Source organism: Podarcis vaucheri (genome assembly GCF_965113315.1).
Source record: "Podarcis vaucheri genome assembly, chromosome: 8".
Lineage (NCBI taxonomy): Eukaryota > Metazoa > Chordata > Lepidosauria > Squamata > Lacertidae > Podarcis > Podarcis vaucheri.
Window position 1 is genome coordinate 48,063,326 of NC_138766.1, and position 18,914 is coordinate 48,082,239.

Below are 18,914 nucleotides of genomic sequence, written 5' to 3' on the forward strand. Positions count from 1 at the left end.
CCGACCAATACAGAGCCATTGCTGTAGCTAATCACATTTGGGCCTGACCATGATCAAATAAGAAGCCAGCTACACACAAACAGACCAGTACTGCCTGCCTGAAATTGGTGGCTTCCTGTAGATCCTTTCAAATCCTAGAAAGTTGTCAGACCTAGGTTTGCTGGGCACCGTTGGTTTCTGTTGCCAGAAACTCCACTACACCATTTTTCTTGCTTATAATTTACTGCTATTACTAGGTATTTAACTGATTACTACTGAAGACCTGAAGACTTTGTAGCAGGAAAACTGGCCTTCTGTGGCAGATTCAACAAAATATACGTTCCATGGAGATAAGACTGGACTAGGAAAGTGTACCAACTATTAAGCCTGTAAGATTTCTAGGAGGAACAGGATGAAAGAATAAGAATATGGTGGAACAGAAGTGACTGCTTACACATTAACTTCTATACACAGCACCAACTTACAGAAACCCATCATAGTATTTAAACCCGTTTAAAAGCATATAACATCAACATGCAGTATAAGAAGGTAGATTGCTCCTCTTCAAATAAGTTTTTATTAAGAACTATTTCCCAAAACTGTAGCCACTTCCTCTCCTTTACCTCAATTTAAACCACTCAATCACAGTTTTGCTAAACTGTATTCTTTGGTTTCCTGTTGAAGCTGGATGGGATGCTTAGCCCTGCACTGGATACAAGCCAAGAGGTATACGATTAAGCTCTAGCAAGAAGACAAAACACCAAACATTTATGTAAGAAGCACCATCATTACTGATCACCATTTATTCAAAGTCATGGAATGCCAGCAACAGAACAGACCAGGTTGGCACATCAGGCTGGACAAATACGTGATTGTAGCCATATTTCCATAGGCTATGGGCAGCAGCACTGTGTTACATGTTGAGGCAACAATTGATATTCCACTTGACAAAGCTGTCAAGACACAATAGAAAGGATCGACAGCTACTGAACTGGTAGAAACCATGCAAGAATTAACAACAAAATGATGCATGAATAGGTGTGTAATAAATATCTTGCTGATAACATTAGAGGAAAGGGCAGGAGGCCTGCTTACTTTTGTTAAAATTTAGTTGTTTTAAAATGGTCTTTTTTGCAACCTGAAAACTAAAATCAATTTCAAATATAACAACTATTGAGTGACTGTAGTAGTGACTTTAGTGCAGAGGTCAGTTTCAAAACCTGATTTGCTTCCTTGCCGCTCCAAATGACAGTAGACTGAAGGAACCAATTTTGCAGCCTCTGTGAAGCTCTGGAATTAAGAAATTTATTTCACACCTAGGCAGAAATGGTAAAAATGAAGTCTATTGATCAGCTTCCGCTTCCACTACTTCGATTCTGCGTGGCCCATAAAGTAGAACGTAAGCTATATGCCAGTCTCCACCCCCTGATAGCCTCAAAATATCTTCAGGTGTAACAATGCTGACTTTGTCGTCATCAAATTTAATCCACTCATCTGTGAAGAAAAAGAAATAGTAAATTAATACCACATATTACATGAACTATTCAGAGCTAGGATTTCCAATTTATCATTCAATAAAACCAGCCAACCTCCATGTATTATTATTTTGCTAGCGTCTAAAATTGCCTCAGTACCTTGTTTTCTTTTAACCCAAGATACGTAATGTCCAGAAGAACTAGATCTTCCCTGATGTGTTAGCACTGCCTGTAGGTCATAATATCCACAGTTGTTGGAGCCAATATCTGGGGGAGAAAGATCATAATGTAACACTACAGTAAACAATCCGCACACTTAACCCATGTCTCTTTGTGATTGCCACAGGAATCTTTACAGCAGGCATGGGAAACTTCCATCCCGCAGATTTGGCCCACAAGCCTACTTTCCCCCAAACCTTGCCCATGTGGTATCAAGTGTCAGGCAGATACTGAAGCAGCTAAATCAGCTGTGCAGCTCGAGTTCCTCATGGGTACTTGATTGCACAGTGGATTCCTGCAGAAAGCAGCTTTACCACCCAGTGCTGCAAAAATACTTGACACCCAGCACTGTGTAAGCGACTTTGACAAGAGGTCTACCTGCCAAAGTTGACCCATGAGAATTGGAACTGATAAGTGGCTTGCCCACTGGGTCAAAAAGGCTCCCAACCCCTGCTTTAGAGCTTTAGGGTGGGGATGGGGAACCTATAGCCCTCCAGATGCTGCTAGATTACAATTCCTATGATCCTTAATCCATTTGAAGGACCACGGATTCCCCATCCCTGCTCTGGGGAAATGCAACTAAGCCATTTAATACAAAATACATTTTAAACCATTTGGATTAAAGTTGGGTTCAACTAAGTTTTATTCATGAATGCATTCTCTCCACATAAGCACACACCCAAGAACACCAAATTAAGCATGTGAAGGAAGAGACTGCCCACAAAATTAAGCAGTGTCTGGGGTTAAGGAAATTTGCAGACACACAGAGCAAATAGCAGAACTACATGTAACAGGCTTTGGGAAGAAATCAGCCTTGCTACCTGTGTTATTTTTGTCCAGACTTGTTATCTGCGGCAGACTACAAACAACATGTGTAGAAAAACCACACACAGTTCCATTTTAACAAGTGCAAGCCAAAATAAAATTTTAAAATCATCTACTTTAACAACAAAAAAGAGTGTAGAAGATCAAATCCTTGTCTGGTACAAAGACATGATCTCACCTGATCTCTTTCCTATTATATTTCTGTAGCAGTTGTGAGCTTTAGTTTTTGTACCATAGATACTGCAATCAAGTACTATTCAAATATTAAGCCGTGCAATTTATCAGACACCACTTACACCCTTCACTCACTTGGTCAAATATATCTTCAGATATTCAGACAAGGAAATAATAAAAATGCTTATGTGTTTTGTCCATTTTCAATACCTAAATGCCTTATGGTAATCTAAGGTGAAAAAAAATCAGTAGCGTTTTAAATGTATCCAAAGTCCTTTCAATTTCCACTTACCATCAGCAAAGGAAAATGGCTCGTATTTAACTTCCTTCTGTGCACCATCACCTTTACTAGACTTAAAAAATAAACATGTTTATGGTTTACATGAGTTATGTTCATATAAGGCAAAAGAGAAATACATTAAAAATAAAATAACATATCATCCTAATAAATGGTCACTGATCACCTTCATCAATGAGAAACAATTTCTAAATAAAAGTTAAAAAGTCTTTGGAGCAAATTACATGGTGTGTCAAAGCATTACAGAAACTCCAAAAGTATCACAGCCAGAGTAAGAAGCACAACCAATGAAGAACTAGCCACTCTGCTTTCAACAAGTGGGATTATCTATTAATTTCCTCATTAATAAAATTAAAGGGAAGTCTTTGTCAGCAAGAGGGAAATGGCAGCTGCATACTTATTTTAAAAAATTGTGGCTAATACAATTACTAGGTCTAGAAACTAATGAAATTCAACAGCAAATGTTGATACTCAAGTCTTTAAATTTTTGAAAATACAGCATTATTATAAAGCATCTAAATGATGTTTGGGTCATAACGGTTCACTTGTCCAGTGCTGGCTCTTATTTAAGGCTTGCGTATAAAAGAAAATTAGGTACACTGCTAAACCAATCTTAATAGGTCACCTACGTTCTTTGGCTGCTGATTCGCTTTTTTGTCTTCTAGTTCCTTGAATTTTGATCGATATGGGGTCATCTTTTCTTGCAGTTCCGATGTACATAGCTCAAATACATCCAACATAAGAGGGAATTTAACATCCTAGGAGCAGTTAGAAGAGAGGGTTGCTTAACATCTCTGTAAAGTATCATATGAAGCTAACTGACCACCACAGACACCATTTCCCAGGACAGCCTTAAATGCAGTTAATTTAACACATTCACTCAGGATTTACTTAAAAAAAAAAACAACCATTTATGAACATGGCAAGCTGCCTTATACAGACTCCTGACTGGCAGCAACTCACAAGTTTCTACCTGGAAATTCTAGTTACTAAATCTGGAACTTTTTGCACATAACGTATATGCTGGAGCTAATAGCCCTTTCCATAGCCTAGCCTTAACATATAAAAATATATTCTGTGAATGTCTGCAGAATGTTCTGTCATGTTATAGCTTTCATACTATCCCATGGTCTGAAACATTTTCTAGCAGAAAAATCATGCTCTTAATCAAATGGGCTATGGTGGTTCAGCTTTCACTCCTATCACAACAGTTTAAATTGACATGGAAGCACCCAAGTTCACTTAGCATCTTGTTGACCACCAGGTGGATCAACAAGCAGAACTGTAGTGGTGTTTTGAATGGCTCTGGGATCTTCTGGATGAAGAGCTATATGCAAATTTAAATAATTACAATAATAATAATGTATGAAGCACCTACCTTGAGAACTTTGGCATTCACAGATTCTTTCTCTTTGTAAAAGAAACGAACCATCTGAATAGTCAGGTAGGCAGGCAAGCGACTTATCTTGGACTAAAACAAGCAAAATATTCACAGCAGTAACTACTTAGCTGCAAGTGGAAGCAAATGAAGTATGCATTCATTTTAAACTTTATATCCTGTATGACCCTGGATTACAAGAAGAAATTTCACTGAAAATAAGAACACTGAATTCCATATACAGTGGTACCTCGGGTTAAGAACTTAATTTGTTCTGGAGGTCCGTTCTTAACCTGAAACTGTTCTTAACCTGAAGCACCACTTTAGCTAATGGGGCCTCCCACTGCTACTGCGCTACAATTTCTGTTCTCATCCTGAAGCAAAGTTCATAACCCGAGGTACTATTTCTGGGTTAGCGGAGTCCGTAATCTGAAGCGTCTGTAACCTGAAGTGTCTGTAACCTGAGGTACCACTGTAACTGGATTATGTGCAAAATCCACAAACAAAATACATACCTTTTAGTACAAGTAGTATCAGGTTCCCATATTTGGTTTGCGCTATTTACCCAGCCCCACACTACCCCCACTCCCAGCAAGGTACATGCACATTGTGCAGGTGATACAAGTTACTCCCATAAGCTTGTTACAGTATTGGAATGGGGTATCAGATTACACTACTTAGAATTATACTGCGTACTTCTCCAATTTATGCAGCACAACAAAATCCAATCTATTGATATTGTAGGGTCTTTGAACTTTATTACTCTCTACACCTCTAAAATGTCAACATAAATGATTTTATGGCTACAAATTTTACTCACAGATTTTATGTACAGTGCATTTCTTTGCAACGTTGGAGACAGCTTGGTAATTTCTTCTTGAAGACGCTGAAACAGAAACATAATACTACATTACATCATACAAGATCATTCCAAAACCCCTGCTTTGGTGTCTTAACTTGCCTTCTTCCCTGCTTTTATTTTGCTTTCTACCAAATAAGATGTAGCCTATATCAATGGATGGGTCTTAAATGCAGTAATTTCTGAAGCACTTTCAAGTGATCACCAAGATTAAAAATAGGGAGATATGGAACACTGGGAGATGTCTTTGAAATGCCTATCACCTGGTGACAATGGAGCCTATTTTGAGTTTGCATTTTAAAGTTTGAACTAAAAAGCAAATGTTGACATTCCAAACTGTACAATCAGACATCTGCTCATACAACCCAATCTAGACTGAACATTTGTTCTGTGTTCTTAATCTTGTAGTCACACTTAGGATACTAGTCTTCATTTCATGTTCAGCCTTCTACCTTAACACCTACATCAGTCTTGAAGGAGACCAAGAGGGAGGAGAGTCCTCTTCTTTATTAGCATAGAAAAAAAATAAGCTACTAAAGATATGGTTTATACATAGCAATCAGATGGGACAGAGAAGGCAAAATGCGAAACATAACTTGCAATGCAATTCTGCTTTACAGATTAAGACACCTAAAAGTTGGGAGTACATGTTCAGGACACAAATCTGCATTTCATGTCCAAACAAGCCACACAACAATTTTTTCTCCCTATCCCCACCAACTTTTTGTGGTTTGTTTTCAAGCCAGCCAAAAAGTAAGCAAGGCCTTTCAAGCACTGTGCTACAGAAAGAAAGCAACTTCCAGAGACAATGAAGTGAAGTTGCTCACCAGTTTAAGACCCGTGAAAAGATATTTTACTTCTTGATTGATAAAACAACTAAGTTGGAGTTGATTCTCTCTTCCTTTTGTGACATCCTCCTCTTCTGCTTCTGTGCATTTCATGCTTTGCGTAATGTTAAGGACAAATATATATGTATATGCAAAGACTAGAACTGCTGCTCTATTTAAACACTGCTGAGCTTAATGAAACAGTTAAAACGAGTGCCAGTCAGTACTTACTCTTCATTTCAGTATGTTTTAATTTGCTGTGTAACAATGGTGCTTATTTCAAGGAAAGCTGTTTTGAGAGCAGTGACCAATTATTTTGCTAACAAACAGTGCAGGACACATTTGCGCATCCTGGCATGAACTTCACCTGCCACCCGCCCCTTGCAACTTTGGAAATGTTTAACAAAAACAGCTGGCTGTGTTTTTATTTGATTTGAAACCTTGCTACATCACAGCAAGGATGAGGAACCTGTGACCATCCAGAGACTGCTGGACTATAACTCCCATCGCCTGTGACCACTGGCCATGCTGCCTGGCGTGGATGAGTCTTGAAGTCCAACATCTGGAAGGCCCCAGATTCCTCACCCCTGCCCCAGATTCACAAACAAACAAGCAAAGTTTGTGTAGCTCCCACTTGGGGAGATTTCCCAAACTTAGATTTTCATTTCCCTCTATCCACTTGCCATTCCTTATTTCTATTCTATGTTAAGAATCGCCCATTAGAGAAAAAAAAAGTTTCCTCTTGTGTCAGTAAAATCCCAACCCTGCCCATGTTGCTATTACCATGAACATCATCCCCCATGTATTGCCAGTAACGTTTAGGATACATAGTTTCAAACTCAATACTGAAAAACTGGTCAATTAAGCTCTTCTTTTTAGGAGGTGCTGCTGCTGCTCCTGAAGCTCCAGAGTCAGTCTGTAAAAACAAAGTAGTAATATAATAATACAATTTATTCTTTATATGCCGCCCATTTGCTTCCAGCAAAATGTAAAACCACAGTAACACATCACACATTAAAAACTTCCCTATACAGGGCTGTCTTCAGATGTCTTCTAAAAGTCATACAGTTGTTCATTTCATTGACATCTGATGGGAGGGCATTCCACAGGGCGGGTGCCACTACCGAGAAGGCCCTCTGCCTGGTTCCCTATAACTTCACTTCTCGCAGTGAGAGAACCGTCAGAAGACCCTCGGAGCTGGATCTGTGTCCAAGCTGAACAATGGAAGTGGAGATGCTCCTGCAGGTATACAGGGCCAAAGCTATTTAGGGCTTTAAAGGTCAATACCAACACTTTGAACTGTGCTCTGAGACAGACTTCTCATTCTGAGCTTCTTTAAGCCACATTACATCTTCCCAGTTCCTTTACTCTTACAATGTTATGCCTGACCTTCAGTATTACTGCACTTATTAAGACTGGGTACAGACCTGAGCTTTGACAGCTGTTGAAAAGTAGACCACTTCCTCTCCCTATGTGAAATTGCTTAAAGCAGCTGCAGGACATGGAAGGAGGAAGGCAGGGAGTGGAAGTGAGACCAGGTTGAGTGGGTACTCCACATGTGGAAGCCACTGACTGCTTCCAGCACATTCAGAATCTACATTAGCTCGGTCAGGAGCTCTTAGTGAATAGGAGAGCTCTAATGCTCCCCTATCCTCTTCAATATGAAGGAGAGCTCTGCATGGACAAACCCATTGTGTGAGCTTAAAGCTGTTCCTTAACACTGGATAAATGAGGACAGTTGTGCTCTCTGAAACCTCTATGAGTATGTACCTCAGATATACTCCATCAAAGCAACTTTTTATTGAAGGTGGTGTATTCAACAGCTTGAGTTTCTTACTCCTGTAGTTGCTACTCAAGGTTTTTTCTACACAGTACTAATATTTGAGATTTCAATTCTAAGTAAAAAATGTGGACGGGTTTCTGTTGCCACTGCAGTCAGTTGTTCAACTATTGGGGGGGGATACACATTTGGCAAGCCTCTGGAAATGAAGCTATGCAGTAGTATAATAAACATATTAAAATGTTATGTACTAAAGGTCAAAGTCCTTAAGGTTTACCCCAAAACTTGCACACAGTCAGCACATGGTTTTTTGTGTGTGTCAAAATCAAAAGTTGTTTCTGTTTTTGGCTGAGCACAGAGTTAATGCCATTTTCTCCAGGATTGTAAGACTAAGACCACTTACTTCCATAACTGTGTCATCTTCGATTCCTTCTAACTTCTGCTGCAGGACTCGCATCATCTGAACCCAGCATTCATTGGCATCCTATGAAAGAAGCAGAGAAAAGCAAACGTTTGGCACAGTGATAGCTCGGGTTTGACAAAAGAAGTTGCAATAAATATACTAATTTGAGTTTACTGCAAACATCATAAATCTGAAATCTTAACATTATTTCAAAAGTGCTTTTCTTCATAGTTGCTACAGAATCATATAAATACAATTATTAAATTCAAGTTTACATAAACTGTATGTAGGTTTGTACTTAATTATTGCCTCACAACTGAAACATATGAACCTCGTTGAACAATAGATGTAATTTGGGGAGACTTATGCTGCCTGAATATTAGAAAGTAAAATAAAAGCATTTACCTGTTGAAGATATTGGCCTTGATCCCCTTTCTCCGCAAACTGGGGAAAGGCCATATGTAAAAACTGGAGGAGAATGATGGGAGGGATACTAGAGGAGGTTTTATCCATGGAATCAAATAAATCTCTAAGAGCTTAAAAATAAAACAGAGTTGTTTTTAAAAGTGAATAAACATTAAATTGTTAAGCACTAAAGGATAGATACAATAAACACAATATAGTTCAAATAAATATTTCCCTTTTTATTGTATACCATAGTATTGCTTTTAGAGCAGAGCTACTTAATTTTTTACATCATACGCCCCAACAATCTACCTGCAAAACAGGACTAAACACATCACACCCTTGTAACAGACTAAACTGCTGCATGTGGAGATTCAGTGTGTAAGAATCCTGAATGGCAAATGTCAGGAGACTGCCATCGGAACGGGGAGGGAGGCAGAGGGGCCATTGGGATACAGAGAGCCTACAAAAATCCTGAGGAGCAGCTCCTCTTCCAGCGGTGGGGGAAGCCACACCTCCAGTGGAGTAGAGAGGGAAGGGGCCAGCCAAGCGAGGAAAGGGCTTGAGGATGCTGCGGAGAGCTCCAGCGCCTCACCCAGCCAGGAGAGAACCACGCCACTTCTGTCGCCCACCTTGCGCAGAGGGGTGAAACGCAAGGAGGGGAGGCGGAGACTTGGGGTGCCGAAGTTCTTATGCTGGGGGAGAAGCCGGAAGGGGCCACTCCCGGATTCTGCAAGTGACTAAGTCAGACATGAACTTTTGGGCTCTGCACTGTAAATTGTTTGCACGATAAAACCTGTAAAAGACAGGTCAGAGTCCTGCCTGGTTACTCACGAGCAACCACCACACCATCTGACAGCACCCAAAGCCAATTGTTGCTACAAAATTTATCAGAAGCACCTCGAGAGCACCTTTGAATAAGGATAATTTTTGCTCTTTAAACACAATTATAAAACTTCACACTTGGAAGTCATTAGTTATATTTCAGATTCTTTGAAAACTCAAGAAACCTTATTAACTGTTGATAGAATTATAGAACTAGAGAGTTGTAAGGGACCCATCAGTTTCAACAAAACAATAGTAGCTGATTTGGGGTGGGGACAACCCTAGACATTTCAGAAGTACAAAAAATAAGACAGTGAGATGTGTTTCTTTGCCTGTTAAGACACCGCTTGCCTTTGGTTTTCCCTCAGTTATAATCTAGTGAATAGAATCCTTAAAATTCTGTTACAAAGAGGGTTTTTTAAGCAGCAGAAAGCTCTACATTGATGGTCAAATACAAACCTGCTGTGATGTACTGAGCAGAGGCCATTTCTCCTGAAGCTCTTAAGGCACCAGCATATCTAAAGAGATGTTCAAAACATGTTATTTAATTTGGCCTTGGAATCAATGCAGCCCCCACAAAAATAATGCTGAGGTGGACTTTATCAGGACTGTGTTACTTGGAGCAAAACTTATCTAATGAAAGTGTAGAAATTGAGAGTCAGCTTCCATTTAAAATAATAATGAAAATGTGTCTTCTAGTGTCTGCAGAACAGTGAGCACACATGTGCAGAGGAAAGCACAAGATTTCCAGGATCCTTGTGTCCCCAAGTCTGGATTACTCATTATTTGTTCCTCCATCCCACCCCAAAAATTCTACTCCCAGTGACATTGGGACAGCGTTAGGCTCCTTTCACTGTACACAGAAATGAACTGAGGCCACAAATTTACTCCAAAGCAGAATCTCCCCAACAACACAAGATAAAACCAGTTCTGTATTCTGCAGAGATTCTGCTTTCCAATAACTGCATTTCTATACACTGAGTTATGGCACAACCATCACCTACCATGGCTTCCATATTTATCATTACCATCTCAGGATTTACTAAAAATGAAGTTACTGTTCAAAAGCCAAGCGCCTGGGCCCAAACATGAGCAATCAGAACTTCACTTGTGCAATACGGCTTTCTGATCCCTTCCTCTCCCTACCAGTCTCCTATACCCACTGACAAGCTACACCCAAGGGTTAAAGAACCCTCTGGGAGAACATGGGAGTGTGGCACAGGGGACTGCAGCAAAAGAGCAGAAAAGGAAGAAAGTACAGAAAGCCACCTTGCATAAGCAAAACTGCCTTTCAAGTGCACAAGAGCACCTTTAGATCCAAATCAAGGCCTTAAAAGGGCAATGAGTCCATAAAGAGTTGCTTAGCCGAACTGTTCACCCATCTGGAATGCTTCAGAATGTTATGACTTCTATTAATCTCTGTTTTATATGCAAGTTATACAAGTCATTCATTTGATTCCTACCTCCCAAAGAGCTAACAAGACTAACCTTTGCCTATTCCGCTTCTTGATGAATTCACAAAGAGCGGGAGCAAAGTGGCAGTAAAGAACACACAGAAGTAACATTAAGCATGAAAACACTATTTTAAAGGCATGGCAAATTAATTTTGCACCAACTACTTAATATGAAAGCATTATTATATCAGTCTTAAGCGCATCTCAAATCACAGTACTCTAGGATTTGGCAACCTGAGAAGTATTCTTAAAAGCCAACATAGAAGCTATTATACTGAATATGCTACACTAGGCAAACAAGACACAGAAAAAATTCTGGAATAAATTGGATAGGAACAGAAATCAAATTTTAAAATAATTCATAATAGTGTTTAAGTCTACTTGCAGAAAAGCAGATCACTAACTGGATCTGAATTCTACTACCAAATTGTAAGCATCAATATATTTAGTACCCATTAAGAAGAGAAGCTGAATGCTAAAAACAATAAGGTGCTCATACTGAAGCCCATCCCCCAAAGCCACAATCTCTATTTAACAATCATTTTGAACATCATTGAATAAAATATGAAACCTACCTCTTAAGGGCCTCTTTCAGTTCCGGCACAGAGCGAATACACTGAACTGTAGCATTCATATAACACGTATTCCCAAGATTTGTTAAGCCGCATGGTAACTCCATCTACCACAAAAATATAAGAGTGCTTGAATATTTTACAGCAGTTTTTCCTGAGTGATTTCCAGAAAAGCACTCTCAACATTTAGTTCTATAGCACTTTTGCACAGCTAAGGCTAGTACATGAACAGCTATTACTTTTCTGTGGACAAAATTAAGTGGTTTGTTCAAACAAACAAAAAAAGAACAGCTTTTACACTTTTAACTAAGGCACCACTATGGATCCAAAGTGCAATTCTATACAAGTCTACTCAACAGTTCCATTGAGTTCAATGGAGCTGACTTCTAGCAAGTATAGTATTGCAACCTTAAGACTCATGCAAAGGCTTGCTGTAGTCCAATGAATCCAATTTCTTTCCTTTAAACAGCTACCCCACCACCATGCCACAAACTGCTTTTGAAATTTTCCTAGCTTAATAGGCAATAAGCAGTTGACTGTTAGACTTTCTCAAACGCCCTTCTCAGGCATACAAAACTAGGTTTGCAGCTCTTATACATCTAGACTTCTCTCTGAAAACGAAGCAAGTTCACAACACATTATTAAGTTAAACTTGTGGCAATATGAGGAAGCAAAGGGATGAAAAAATATGCTTACAGCTGAGGCTAACTGTTCTTCTGTCATATCTTCCACAAAGACAGGCCGAGCAATTGGTTCTTCAGGAAGTGCCTCAGCAGAACCCATCATTAATAAGGTCATGCCCTGTTCAAAAAAAGAACAATGACTATAATTAGACAATTAAGAAATAAAATGCATGGTGGTTTAGAACCTTTAACACTTTGGTTACTTGTGCACGTTAGGGAATATCTTTCAAAAATAATTTTTGAGCACAGTATATTCCAGTTCATTTTTTTAAAATGTAGGCTCTGTCATATTCTTAATTAACCTTGCCTCTCTTCTTTCCAGTGATGCTTTTATTTACTAAACATTCAGGAATTTTTTTACCAAGATTACTAAGTAATGGTATCAGCCATTATATCAGCCATTAAGTCTGACTTTCTGTTACTACCTTTACGCTTGCTTCTTCTTTAAAAAACAAACAACCACCCCCCCACTACCACATTCACAGCTGAATAATTGTAACAAATACAGAACAAGGTTTTAACAATTCACATAAAAGGGGGGATTTCTGCCCAACCCCCCTCCACCTGCAGCTTCCACACCATAACCAAGGGTCTCCAACCCCAAAGAAGCACAGAAGACAGGGGCACAAAAGTGTAGAGAGAAGGGGGGCAGAAAAGTCTCATTCTGTTAACTCTGCCCATTCACTGAAGAAAAATTAGGATCCAAGACATCCAGCCCAATATAGTCACTGAGCAATACTTACATTTTTTATTTTGATGTTGCCCCAATCATCATCCTATTGAACAAAACAAAACAAATTTAAGTGCCTGCAATAATATTAAGATGAGTCAGCAGATCTAGTAGCTGCAAAACCCAAGGCACAATCCCCCAAAAGACGTAGTTAAGTGCTATTCATTCCAACAGAACAAAAACATGAATAACTTTATGCAGATTGCACCAATGTGAACTGCAGTGCAGCAGCTTCAAGAACACACATAGAGCCCCACCTATGTAAAAGCTCTCACTCTCATCCATTAGAAACAGGGAAAGCCTATGTGCACACAGAGCATTCCTTTATCACAGAACAGACTGAAAATGTGCAGTATAATGGATGGGGAGTACACTTGCAGGCACTCTGAACTGCAAACATGGGCTTGTTCCCCAAAGCACTTCCACTCTCACAAGGTGGGCCCCCTGATTTTCAGCAATTCCTTCTTGCTGCTTCAGTCCTCCTGCCATTCAATTCCCAATGGTCCCCTAACCTTCAAAACTATGTGAAGGCAGAGGGTCACTATGGAAAAGAAGAGGTGTGAAGTCTAATCCCACAAATGGATTACCTTTCCTTCAAAGGATGGGAGCTAGAGTCGAAGCCACAGACTCAGAAGATTATGAATACAGTGGTACCTCGGTCTAAGAATGGAATCTGAACTGTGAAAGGGCACTGGCTGCGAGAGGCCTCATTAGGGAAAGTGTGCCTCAGTTTAAGAACGGTTTCGGTTTAAGAACCAACTTCCGGAACAGCTTAAGTTCGTAAACTGAGGTACCACTGTATTTGTTAATGCCATTCTTTGTGCAAGCCATTAACTATACAATAAGCAGTGTAATATCTAAGACTGCTTCATGTTTTATAGGTTTTCCAATTATATATGAAAATATTCCCAACTATATACAAGCATAAGTTGCCATAAAATAGCAGGTGTTTCATGCTATTTACCTGCAAAAATAAGCAAGTTCTCAAGCTAGCCGGGAAGGAATTATTTACTGACAGCTACTACTTGCTAAGGCAACTAGAAAAGTGTTTACATATTAGAGACAGGTATGTGCATGTTGCTTCCTCAAGGTTTATTCTTGCTCAATCCTTGACAGATCCCTCTTCTGTTTAAATACCTCTAGCAAAGAAGACATGGGCACATCCTACAAGAACTGCTGAACAGTTCAGGCATTAGGAAGTACAGTGGAACCTCGGGTTACGTACAGTCCTCCTTACGAACGCTTCCGGTAACGAGCTCTGCTAACCCGGAAGCAGATGCTCCTTGTTGCGAACTTTGCCCCGGGATGTGAGTGGAAGTCGTGCAGGAGCAGCGGGAAGCCCCATTAGTGAAAGCGCGCCTCATGTTAAGAATGGTTTGGGGTTAAGAACGGATCTCCGGAACGAATTACGTTCATAACCGGAGGTACCACTGTATTCACATAATTTTAGCCAAAATCTATTTCTTTGCAATTCCAAGCATCACTTTCAGTCTTGCCCTCTGAAGCAAGAGACAATTAAGTCTGCTCCATCTTGAACAAGTAACAGTACTTCAGATATCAGCTCTCACGTCTTGTCTTAATCTTCTCCAAGCAAAATATACCCAGGCTTTTCAACCATTCCTCAATGGTTGCCCTATTTAGGACACATTATAGTTTTTCAATGTCCTAGACACAGGAATGAATTTCCATGCAGTACTCATGGCATCAAATTGCCAAAGCTTAAAGTCTGAGTGATATCATAGTTTTTACCATATCAGCTCACTGCATCAAACTAAAAAGAAAGCAACAAGAGTCTATGTGTATCTATGTATTTGCATGCATGGACCTCTTGCAACCTACCAAGCACTACTGAGCTCTAGTTCATTTGAACAGGGCACATCTGGAAGCAACGCTTGGTGGGTTGCACCCATTTTGGTGAATTGGTATACACACACATTCTCTAAAACATCACAAAACCAGACCAGCTTTCTTTGATTTGCATCAATATGCTAGTTTTAGTTCTCACATTGCACACAGGAAGTAGTCTTCCTTTCAGCCATGTAGCTTACCATACCCAAAACATATGTATCTAAAGGGAAGCACCACTTTATGGTTACCTGCTTTGTTTAATTTTTTGGTGCTTCTCTACCTGAATCCCACAAGCCAAACTCAATATGTTTTCTCCTGCTAAGAACTGCAACAATCCACTAAATTTATAAAACACACAATGACAAAAGTATGGGAAAATTATTCTCAAACTCTACCTTTAAAGTTCCACCTTTCACCATCACTTTTTGTCTGTCAGGCTGAACTCCAGTCAAAGCAAAAAGCTGCGCTTTGAATACCATTGGAGGTTCATCTGTATTCAGCTCCACTCCATCAAATTTCTCCTTGCCCCACTTTACGTTAACTGCAAGGGGGAGGAAAGAAAAATAGGACTGTCAAGTTATGGTACAGCGGTGTGCAGTTCTTACATGCTGTATACACTGAAAAGGTTTATAGAGGTTTATATTTCATTTTACAGTGAAATATTGTAAAGCACAAATTTAAAGGAAAGATTCACTATTCAAGCACAAAGGATTCTGCAGTCAAGAACTTTGCAGAATAATGAATCTTATATGGTTCTTACTTAGCCATGGGTGGGCTTAGCATTACTTGCAAACTGGGTCATTATTTGCACTTCCACCAAAGCTTTCACATGTGCAAGCTGAGACACCACAGTGTTATTCATCATGTAAACCACTGGTCTTCAGAAGACCCAAAAGTCCTCAGTACCTCCCAATGCATCACGTCCTGATCTTTATGGATCACACCAATGGCATCAACACCAACCATCATTTTGTTGTTCACTTTTAAAGACAAAAAAAGAAGGCTAGACAGAAAGCTACTAGATGAAAAGGAGAGCAAGGACTCCGTCTTAACAGCTGTATGCAAAGGTGATTTCTAGAGGGAAAGCTCCCGTTCACTACTGCATGACTAGCAGCATTCAACAAAATTCTCACACTCCCACACAGGAGCCCACTATATTCTCCTTTGCGGCACATATCACCACTGGGGAAAAGGAAGAAAGATGTGTGTGTGTGCATAAAATAACTTATGAAGAAGGTCCCGTATTCCATGTTGTGATCAAAAGGAGCCCAGTGCATGAGAAGACAAGAGGAAGGCTTAGTGTGCAGCAACCCCATTTTCCTGGAGAGGAAGGGGACCCTTGCAAACAATAAGCGACCCCCTAGTTCTTCCTCCCTCACCAGGCCAGGTGTCTCCATGATGCCAAGCCAACTTCGCACCTGATAAAGACCGCCTTCCCTCCTTCCCCCTGTCTCTGGTGGGCAGGAAGGCCCTTCAGAGAAGGCAGCCCGCCCAGTCCCGTGCAAGCGACCCCCGGCCCGGGGAACGGAAGGACCCCAGCAAGGCCTACGAAGGAGAAGCCGCACTAGGCCCCTGCGCGGCGCTGGTGGCGGGAGGCGGAGCAGGCTCACCTGTGAAAAGCGGCATGGCGGCGAGCGAGAGCAGCCTGCAGGAAGAAGGCGGGAGCGGCGGCGGCAGCAGCTCAGGGCGCGCAGAGGAAGCGAGAAGGAGCTCTGGCGGCGCGGCGCTTCCTTTCCTCGGGGTCTCATTCAAACCGGCCCCTCAGGATGACGCTGCAAGCGCGGACGGGTGCGCGCGCAACTCCGGAAAGGCCGCCTCGCTGTTGCCCCCAGTGGCCGCGGCGCGCGGCGGCGGCGGCGGCTTCGGAAGGGAGCCGCTCGCGTGAGGAAGCTTCGCCGTCAGTCGCGCTGCTTCCGCCTGCTTAGCCTCGTGATCGGACCCGGTATGTCCTGTTAGTTACTCAGATGTAAACCCCGCTGGATGGACGAGTTCTCTGTCGCAACTGCTCAGCCATAGATTTGACAAACTTAACACAACTTTCTTTGGGCGGTTTTTGAGATTGTTGTTTTTTAAAGACGTGTTTCTTATTTATACATTTATATATTCCTGCATACCTAAGGAATCCCCCAAGTATTTAGAAATTACTGCTTTATATTTGTCTGGCCCCATTTTGCTGGCAAACTGTTAGTCAAGTACCCAATTTACTAACTATTAAAGGAAATTATGATTGTGGCAAGAAGTGTTAGTCTTTTATCCAACAAACTATTAGCCCTGATCATTAAAGATACATATTTTGTTTTCTCTGATAAATTGCTTAGAGGTGCTGCATTCTAGGGTTGTTTTGAAAAGTGTCACACTTCACTCGAGTTGTGTGAAAGTGCATCTCCCAGCTCATCTGCAAATTTCCATACCTATATAACCCACCTGCAATCTGCAGCCAGAAATGGAAATCTTTTTACACTAAGCTCCCTCATTACCAAGGCTCCTGAATTCTAGGTTGATTTAAGGGCATCCTTATTAAATAAGAGCTGTATATATTCACAGCTTTGATGAAAAAGCATTGTCTTTGAGGCAGTGTGATGGTTCTGTCTATAGTGCTTGATCTGTGATTTAATATTCCTCCAATTTGTAGACTACTCATCAGGTCACTCTGATTCCAGTGCAATTTCCAACAGTACACAGAATGCAATACATAACTGTTATTCTTTTTAAGCCCAATTAATTTCTATTATTCTATATGGTGTTTCCTGCTTGGCAGGGGGTTGGACTCGATGGCCCTTGTGGTCTCTTCCAACTCTATGATTCTATGAATAGAGCAGCATGAGAACAATTACACCAGAGCAATCATTAATGTGCTCCCAGTGCCTAATGAAAATGTTTTGTCATCAGAAACTCACTGTCTAAACTTTCAGAGTTGAGGAGCCACCTCAAAGAAAGCACAACCCAAATGTGCCACTCAAAATTGCCAATGTTGAATGAAGCGTCTGGTCCAATTTGTCAGCCCTATGAGAACATAAGCCCTATGAGAACATATGTACATAAGGTAACCCAGCCACTTCCTTCAGTGGCTACTCTGTTTAGAGCAGGCTTTGGGCTGCAGCCTTCTCCTTAGAGCTGCTTGGGCCCCTTTTGCCTTTGTGGCTTGACGGAGAGCAGCTTACACTTGGGACAACTCGGGCACCACTCTCTTGACTTCCCTTGCCAGTAGGGACTTGAACCATGCCAATAACTGGCTGGGCTTGAATTGCCATCAGATCTGAATATAAGGGAAAGCTTCCTAGAGTAGCTTCAATACAGTGGTACCTTGGGATGTGAATGGGATCCGTTCCGGAGCTCCATTCGCATCCTGAAGCGAACGCAACCCGCATCTGTGGTCACGTTTTGCCGCTTCCACGCATGCGCGTGACATTTTGACCGTCTGCGCATATGCGCACGGCAAAATCCAGAAGTAACGCGCTCCGTTACTTCCGGGTCACTGTGGAGCGCAACCCAAAAATACTTAACTTGAAGCACATATATGGGGTATGACCGTACAGTCAACGTCCCGATTTGCCTCCCACAGAGAAGAATCCAGATCCTTTACAGCAGGGGAAAGTCAACATGGTATCCTCCTATTGTTAGAATGCAATTTCCAACCCCAACCAGCATAGCCAATGGTCAGTGAATATCAGAACTGTAGTTCCACATCTAGAGGGCATCACATTGGCCTGTGCTACAGTGTCATATTATTTGCATGCCACATATTGGAAGAGGGATTCTAGTCTATTGGCAGTAACCCCACTGCTTTTTTTCTAAAAAAAAGATTGGGGTACTCTCATTTTGACTCAAGAAAATCACCATTTTATAGTTCAAATCGGGGAAAATAAATACAGTACAGTGGTACCTCGGGTTACATACACTTCAGGTTACAGATGCTTCAGATTACAGACTCCGCTAACCCAGAAATATTACCTTGGGTTAAGAACTTTGCTTCAGGATGAGAACAGAAATCGCGCAGCAGCGGTGCGGCGGCGGCAGGAGGCCCCATTAGCTAAAGTGGTGCTTCAGGTTAAGAACGGACCTCCAGAACGAATTACGTTCTTAACCCAAGGTACCACTGTAAATGGACAAAAGTACAAAGATTCACAAAATGTTTAGGGGTATGCATACCCGCGTACCCCTCCAGAAAAAGAGCACTGAG

The 18,914-nt window shown here is 41.1% G+C and overlaps 1 protein-coding gene across 1 annotated transcript; it reads right to left on the bottom strand.

Annotated features, from left to right (window-relative positions):
• Positions 1-746: 746 nt before the first annotated feature.
• Positions 747-16,527, bottom strand: USP14 (ubiquitin specific peptidase 14). Its single transcript, XM_082233635.1, has 16 exons — positions 16,345-16,527; positions 15,130-15,275; positions 12,900-12,932; positions 12,170-12,274; positions 11,477-11,580; positions 9,907-9,965; positions 8,623-8,753; positions 8,218-8,298; positions 6,862-6,950; positions 6,035-6,149; positions 5,169-5,234; positions 4,349-4,441; positions 3,600-3,728; positions 2,965-3,025; positions 1,614-1,721; positions 747-1,473 (listed from the first exon to the last, which is right to left on the bottom strand). The coding sequence occupies exons 1-16, from the start codon at positions 16,358-16,360 to the stop codon at positions 1,322-1,324; spliced, it is 1,488 nt and encodes a 495-aa protein (XP_082089761.1). The 5' UTR covers positions 16,361-16,527; the 3' UTR covers positions 747-1,321.
• Positions 16,528-18,914: the final 2,387 nt, after the last annotated feature.

Bases quoted from the DNA above. Each gene is read 5' to 3' on its own strand.
- USP14 (XM_082233635.1), bottom strand. The intron at 12,933-15,129 runs GTAGAGTTTGAG...TTTGTTCAATAG, and splicing joins TGAAAGGTGGAACTTTAAAG to GATGATGATTGGGGCAACAT. The intron at 8,754-9,906 runs GTTTGTATTTGA...TTTATTTTTAAG, and splicing joins TGCTCAGTACATCACAGCAG to CTCTTAGAGATTTATTTGAT.